The sequence below is a fragment of the Mandrillus leucophaeus genome, unplaced genomic scaffold (assembly GCF_000951045.1).
Source record: "Mandrillus leucophaeus isolate KB7577 unplaced genomic scaffold, Mleu.le_1.0 Scaffold195, whole genome shotgun sequence".
NCBI lineage: Eukaryota > Metazoa > Chordata > Mammalia > Primates > Cercopithecidae > Mandrillus > Mandrillus leucophaeus.
In genome coordinates this window covers 1,738,279-1,746,041 of record NW_012101976.1, presented here as the reverse complement: position 1 = coordinate 1,746,041, position 7,763 = coordinate 1,738,279, and the positions used below count along the sequence as shown (strand labels likewise).

General features: G+C 42.7%; 1 protein-coding gene across 2 annotated transcripts in view; it reads left to right on the top strand.

Moving 5' to 3' along the window:
* Positions 1-7,763, top strand: part of UBN1 (ubinuclein 1) — a 35,759-nt gene continuing 27,996 nt past the window's right edge. The window contains exons 1-2 of one of the 2 annotated variants that reach the window (XM_011978456.1): positions 1-63; positions 5,729-6,016. In XM_011978456.1, coding sequence (XP_011833846.1) covers positions 5,768-6,016 — 249 coding nt within the window. In that variant the 5' untranslated portion in view covers positions 1-63; positions 5,729-5,767. Of the gene's footprint in view, positions 64-232; positions 247-5,728; positions 6,017-7,763 lie in introns of those variants that run through there. The other variant, XM_011978457.1, reaches the window with a different exon arrangement.

The window sequence follows — 7,763 nt, the reverse complement described above, 5'->3', positions numbered from 1 at the left end:
GGGACCGGCATGAGGACCGCCGCGGGGGGACGTCTGCGGCCCGCGTCGGCTCTGGGGACAAAGGTGCGTGTCTTTGTCGGGTCCGGGCTCTCCCGTTAGCCTTGCCGTAGTTTGGCACTTCTGAAAAAGTTGTGACAACAGGAAGACAGATGCCGGGCGTAGTTTGGACGCTTGAAAACTGAACCATGAAGTGGGAAGTGTTAGCTGCGGTTGAGCGCAGCGCCGGCCCAAACTTCAGCAGACCAGGTAGAAACAGTTTTGCAAAAGATCCCAGACCTGATCACAGACTCCACAGTGTCAAAGAATGACTTAGACTTGGTGTCGGGCTCTTGTTGAGTTCCAGCCTGCTGGAAAAGGTGGCGGGTCCCCACGCGTTTCCGCAAGGCATTTTGGTGGTTAGAGGTTTCGGTTGCAAGTCGGTGTTTAGCGTACTGGGTCGTCCCGCAGCCTGATTTTTTTTGGGAGATCAGTTTCCCTGAAGTACCAAGAATTAACTTCATGAACTGTCATTTTACTGTGTGTGTATTTTTAAGACAAAATGATCTTGAAAGCGTATTTAAGATACTAGGGAATAATTTGATAAAAATAACATGTTCCTGTTTAAAAATTCTTACTTTGTAAGGAATTGAAGGATGTTTTAATAACTTAATTAAAAATACGAATCTTGGCTGGGCATGGTGGCATAAGCCTGTAATCCCAGCGTTTTGGGAGGACGAGGCGGGCGGACCACCTGAGATCAGCAGTTCAGAGACCAGCCTGGCCGACACGGTCAATCCCGTCTCTACTAAAAATACAAAATTAGCCGGGTGTGGTGGTACATGTCTGTAGTCCCAGCTACTCGGAAGGCTGAGACAGGAGAATCGCTTAAGCCGGGAAGCGGAGGTTGCAGTGAGCTCAGATTATGTCACTGCACTCCAGCCTGGCGACACAGCGAGACTTGTCCCCCCACGAAAAAAAAAAATCTTTAATCAACATTGCACCAAAACCTAGAGGCATTCCCGTTAACGTAAGAAACATGGTACATTTCTGCCACTATTAGATAATATAAATGTATTGCCTAATATCCTGAAAGTTCTAGCCAGTGCAATAAGACAGGAAACAAAAATAAGAAATGCAATTTTTGGAAAAGGGAAGACAGAATTCTTATTTCCATGGATGATAGGTCTGCCTCTTTTGGGGGAAAAAAAAAGTCATTAAAATAAGAATTCAGGAAGGGTACTCATTATAAGTTGGAATACACAATTTAGTTTTTCTGTTTCATCAATAACCACTTTGAAAATATAATGTTTAAAAGGATATATATGCACGGTAAGAAAAAACATAAAATTCCTGAGAATAATCAACAGACAAGGAAGGCTAGTATTTTCTCAATAACACCAACTGAGGTTTTTAAAGGGGGATCTTTGTTTTTTTTTTTTTCGAGACGGAGTTTCACTCTTGTCGCTCAGGCTGGAGTGCAGTGGCAGGATCACAGCTTACTGCAGCCTCGACCTTCCCAGGCTCAAGCCATCCTCCCACCTCAGCCTTCTTAGTAGCTGAGACTACAGGGGTGTGCCACTAGGCCTGGCTAATTTTTTGTATTTTTAGTAGAGACGGGGTTTCACTGTGTTAGCCAGGGTAGTCTCAATTTCCTGACCTTGTGATCCGCCCTCCTCGGCCTCCCAAAGTGCTGGGATTACAGGTGTGAGCCACTGCACGTGGCCTACCTGGCTAATTTTTTAAAAATTTTTTGTAGAGAAGATGTCTCACCATGTTGCCCTGGCTGGTCTTAAACTCCTAGGCTCCAGCGATCATCCTGCCTTAGCCTCCCAAAGTGCTGGGATTTCGGGAAGTGAGCCACTGCACCTAGCCTTGAGAGGGGTGGTTCTATGTGTATAATTCTGCACTTAAAATAGTGTTCAACTCATTAAAGGTGAATATTTATTAATAATTACTACTATTTGAGACACAGTCTTACTGTTACCCAGGGTTGAGTACAGTGGCACAATCAGCACACGCTTCAGCCTTGATCTCCCTGGCTGGAGGGATCTTCCCACCTTAGCCTCCTGAGGAGCTGGGATCACGTGTGCACGCCACCACACCCAGCTGGTTTTTGTATTTCTTGTAGGGATGGTCTCACTGTGTTGCCCAGGCTGGTCTTGAACTCCTGGGCTCAAGCAGTCCTCCCACCTTGACTTCCCAAAGTGTTGAGATTACAGGCGTGAGCCACTGTGTTGGGCTAAAGTTGAGTATTTAAAAACTTGGCTATTTTTAAGCCTTTTAAGTATTACTCACAGATCTTGTTTTATTTACAAATATAAGAACATTTATTTTAAAAAAAACTTGATCTTTGACAAAGGTTCAATTCAGGCACCAGTTTAACAGATTAAATTCCCAACTCTTTTTACAAAGTTAATTAAATCACGAAGTTAATTAAATTATCTGAAATGTTTTAAACTGCACTTAAAGCTTTATATTTCTGATTCAAATACTTCAAACTTCTAAAGAGATGAACTTAGTAGTAAAATCTTTGGGAGGCCAAGGTTGGCAAATTGCTTGTGTCCAGGCAATTGAGACCAACCTGGGCAACATGACAAAACCCTGTCTCTACTTAAGATAGGAAAAAAAAAAAAAAAAAAAGCCCTGCGCGGTGGTGAGTGCCTGTAGTCCCAGCGACTTGGGAGACTGGGATAGGAGAATCACCTGGGTCCGGGAAGTTGAGGCTGCAGTGAGTTCTCATGGTGCCACTGCACTCCAGCCTGGGCAACAGGAGTGAGGCAGCTGTCTCAAAAAAAAAAAAAAAAAAAAAAAAAAAAAAAAAAAAAAACTAAACTAAAATCTTTCCAAGGACTTAGGCAACTCTTGTAAGTCTAATAAACACGTCAATGTAAGTCAGTTTTTTTTAAACATTCAAACATGTTTGAACTTAATTATGTTTTCTTAAGCATTTTGAATTATGGTTGTAAATCGAACATACCATTGTTTAAGGTATCGGATTCTCTTAAATGTTTCAAGTGGCTTAGTAACAGCAGAACATTATAGTGATTATAAAGCAACGCAAAATCTAAGTGTTAATAGACTACAGGTTTGACTCACTTTATCCTGTAGTCCTATTTTTTACCTTCTTGGACTTGGAGAGTCACTTAAGCAACTGAAAGGAGCAGTTTTGCCATCTAGGATTGAAGCTGCAGTGTCTCAGACTTGAACTGAGATAAGGTTATGTGTTTACTGCCTGGACAAGGAGAGTAGGACCTGGTTGCCACTTCCAGGATGACCTTCGTACATCCCATTGGTTAACCTGCTGATTCCCTTCTTATAGTGAGACAGTTCTGGTTCTGTCGGTAGGGGAATCTGTAAACTTTCAGCTGGGATTTATTTCCACACCCCAGTGCATTATAGATATCCTGAGGGCCTTGGAGGTTTCTTTTAGGGAAATCTCCTTTAACATCTTAGTACACGTTGGGAGATGGTCTTTTGCATCACCAACCTGTTTTACTGCTAATCGTTTTGCTGCCTGATTAGAATTATTTTAACTCTTCATTTGCAGATATTCTGTTCCCTTATCTGATGTTGTGTTGCAATTTTATGATCATAATTTGACAAATGAGTATTGGATATATACAAATACGTTTACATGTATATGGAGATATGCTAATTTTCCTGAATTAACTCAGGTTTGTGATTCATTTACAACCAAAATACAGTGAGTTTTTTGGAAACCTGCCAAAATAATACATAGGCTGGAATGGCAAAGTATTATTTATAAAGAAGGATAATAAACATGAGCTTATGCAATATTAAAATCTATCATAAAACTTTTCAAAACAGTGCAATACTGGTTAAAGAATCTCTAAATACCATATTAATATACAGATGGACTTCAGAAACAGGCCTTAGATACCTGCGATGTTGCTTTGCAATATATGCCAAATCAGCACGGGAAGGAAGGATTGTTTAGTGATTGATACTGGAAGAAACCAAGTTACAGCCTATCCTCATACTTTATAGCATAGCAAATTCATCTGGGGTTAATGAAGTAAATGTGAAAAAATATCTATAAATGACCATGTAGGCTGGGCTCAGTGGCTCACACCCGTGATCCCATCACTTTGGGAGGCCAAGGCAGGAGGATCGCCTGAGCCCAGGAGTTCAAAACCAGTCTGGACAACATGGCAAAACAACGTCCCTACAAAAAATACAAAAATTAGCATGCCTATAGTTCCAACTCCTAGGGAGGCTGAGGTAGGAGGATCGCTTTAGCCTGGGGGGTTGAGTTGCAGTGAGCTGAGATTGAGTCACTTCATTCCAGTCTGGGCAACAGAGTGAGACTTTGTCTCAAAAAACAAACCTATATACACAAGTTCTTCTGTAAGATCTGGTTGGAGATGAGCATTCTAGGCATACAGGAAATGGGAGGAGTCTCGAAGGAAAAGAGCCTAGTTTTGACTGCATACGAAGTTATCATTTCCTTGGAAAGAGAGTTGCTTGAGGTTGTGAACTTAAGACCAGCCTGGGCAACATAGTGGGTCAGCATCTCTACAAAAAACAGAAAAAATTAGCCAGCCGTGGTGGTGTATACCTGTAGTCCCAGCTACTCCAGAGGTTGAAGTGATGAGAGGTTTGCTTGAGCCTGGGAGGTTGTGGCTGTGATCGGGCCACTGCTTTCCAGCTTGGATATAACAGCGGGACCCTATCTCAGAAAAAAAAATTAACATTTATTTCATCATACCTCACTCTAATCAACATTAAACAACAAATAACAAAACAAGAAAAAGCAGTTATAAGAGATATGACAGGTGTTGTATATCTATAATATGTAATAATTTATGTATAGTATGAAGAGCTCTTACAAGTCAGTAAGAAAGTCGCAGTTTATTCAACCATTTCCTGATTGATTGTCATTTGATTGTCATTTTGGTTGCTTCCATCATTTTTCTTGTATAAACAAGGCGGCAATAAATATCTCTATTTATTGGTATGGTAGAAAGTTCACACTAGAATATGAACTCTTTTAAAAAGCAGGACCAAAATTATATATGAAGTAAGCAGAAAACATGTATGGCATGTATTAGCGTATTCATATTCTGTGAACATTTGGAATTCTGTATTCAAAATCTATTTTGACCATTCCCTAGTGATTTTGAAGGTCTTTGGCATGTGATGATTTATTTTGCCAAGGCCAGTATTTGGGTGTGAGAGTGGTGCACAGGGCAGGAGTGTGTAACTTTGTTAGGAAGTGAGCCTAGCCACACCCTCCTGAGTCACTGGTTCTTTACTATCCTGGGGTAGGCAGTATCTTTTGTTTAGCTGGTAAAAGCTTTGTCCCTGTGAAGATTGGCTCCCAATGATAGGAAACTGCTGGTGATGAAAATAAAGAGTCCTTAAAGGTTATTCTCAGCCAGAAAAAATAAGTGTTAGACAAATTAAGTGGAAAACAATTAATATTTTAGTAGTCTTTCCAATGTGGAGTTCTAAGGCTCTGTTAGCATGCGTTCTTTTAGGTCGAGGATCTAGGATATAGATACATAGAAAAAAAGACTGGAAGTGTGCTAAGCAGTGACTGTCTCTGAATGATTATGAAAAAATTTTAGGATGAGTATTTAAGCAGGAAAAAAAGCAATAAATGACAAAGTATAACAGTGGAGTTTTCTTGACAACGAAATTCTCTTAAACTTAAGTCTCTTTAATTAGACAGGTGAACTATTTTATCATCTTCGTTTGACCTGGCCCTTCTTTTCAATGTTAACAGAAGCCATGCAGTGACACCCGCTAAGACTTGTTGGTAGCCATGTCGGAGCCCCACAGGGTCCAGTTCACCTCTCTCCCAGGTTCCCTGAATCCTGCATTTTTGAAGAAGTCCCGGAAGGAGGAGGCTGGGGGAGCAGAACAGCATCAGGACTGTGAGCCGGCCGCAGCAGCTGTTCGGATTACACTCACCCTCTTTGAACCAGATCACAAACGCTGCCCAGAGTTCTTCTACCCAGAGCTGGTGAAGAATATCCGAGGGAAGGTAAAAGGCCTTCAGCCTGGAGACAAGGTACACCCCTTTGTTCCCAGAGGCGCTGCAGGTTTAATGCACAGGGGTCAGTGCGTGCATGTGGGGCTTCCATAGTGGGGGAGCGAGATTTACTGAGGTTTTGGCTGCTCCAAGATCCTGTCACTCACTCAAGGCATGCACAAGGTTTGCTTCTCTTACCTCTGTGCGCAAAGGAAGAGGCCAATTTGAATTATAACTAATTAACATAAATTTTAAAAACAGTGCATTTTTCTTTGTCAAGGTTGTAAACGTTATGTGTAAATGAAACCAGTCCCTGACAGTTTCAGTGTTAGAATTTCATGCTGGACATTTTTCTCTTCCAAGAGAGTCTTGCTGTCTACCTAGTATAGGGGCAGACAAGAAAACACGTAGACTGCTTTTTTTTGTTGTTTTTTTTCTTGTTTTTTTGACTGAGTCTTGCCCTGTCGCCCAGGCTGGAGTGCAGTGGCGCGATCTCGGCTCACTGTAACCTCCACCTCCTGGGTTCAAGTGATTCTTCTGCCTCAACCTGCTGAGTAGCTGGGATTACAGGTGCACGCCACCATACCCAGCTGATTTCTGTATTTTTGGTAGAGATGGCATTTCACTGTGTTGGCCAGGCTGGTCTCAAACTGCTGTTCTCAAGTGATCTGCCTGCCTTGGCCTCCCAAAGTGCTGAGATTACAAACATGAACCACTGCACCTGGCCACAGCTTGATGGATTTTCATGAACTCAGTGCACCCATGTAATCTGCATGTAGGTCACAACATACATTTATCATGACCCCAGTAACCCTCCTTCTGCCCTGCCAGAAGACTATCCCAATACTAATGGGCAACCACTGCCCTGATTTCTAACAGCTTAGATCAGCTTAGATTTGTGGAGGTTTTTTTGTTTGTTTGTTTGTTTGTTTTTTGAGGCGGAGTCTCACTCTGTCGCCCAGGCTGGAGAGCAGTGGCGTGATCTTGGCTCACTGCAACCTCTGCCGCCTGTGTTCACACCATTCTCCTGCCTCAGCCTCCCGAGTAGCTGGGACAGCAGGCGTCCACCACCATGCCCAGCTAATTTTTTTGTGTGTTTAGTAGAGACGGCGTTTCAACGTGTTAGCCAGGATGGTCTCGATCTCCTGACCTTGTGAAGATCCACCCACCTTGGCCTCCCAAAGTGCCAGGATTACAGGCATGAGCCAAGGGTCTGGCCTCTCTCTCTTTTTTTTTTTTTTTTCTTTTTTGAGACCAAGTCTTACCCTGTCACCCAGGCTGCAGTGCGGTGGTGCAGTCTTGGCTCACTGCAACTTTTGCCTCCCAAGTTCAAGTGGTTCTCCTGCCTTAGCCTCCAAAGTAGCTGGGATTACAGGTGCCAGCCATCACATCTGGCTAATTTTTTTTTTTTTTTTTTTTTATTTTTAGTTGAGACGGGGTTTCACCATGTTGGTGGCCAGGCTGGTCTTGAGAACTCCTGACCTCAAGTGATCTACCCACCTCTGCCTCCCAAAGTGTTGGGATTACAGGCGTGAGCCAAGGCACCCGGCTGTGTTTTTGTATTGTATGTAGATAGAATCATATGGTATTTGAGTACTGCCTAGGTGAAAAGCATTTTTAAGCACCTATGTCTACCTTTGCTCTATGCTAGGCTCTGAGGAAAAGGTAAGTAGGCCCCACACTGGCAGCATTCTGGTCTCTAGAGTGGCTCTTGGTGAAATGGGGATGAGGCTGATAATTGGCTCACAGCTGTCTGAGCGTGGAATGAGATCATGTTGTGAAGTGT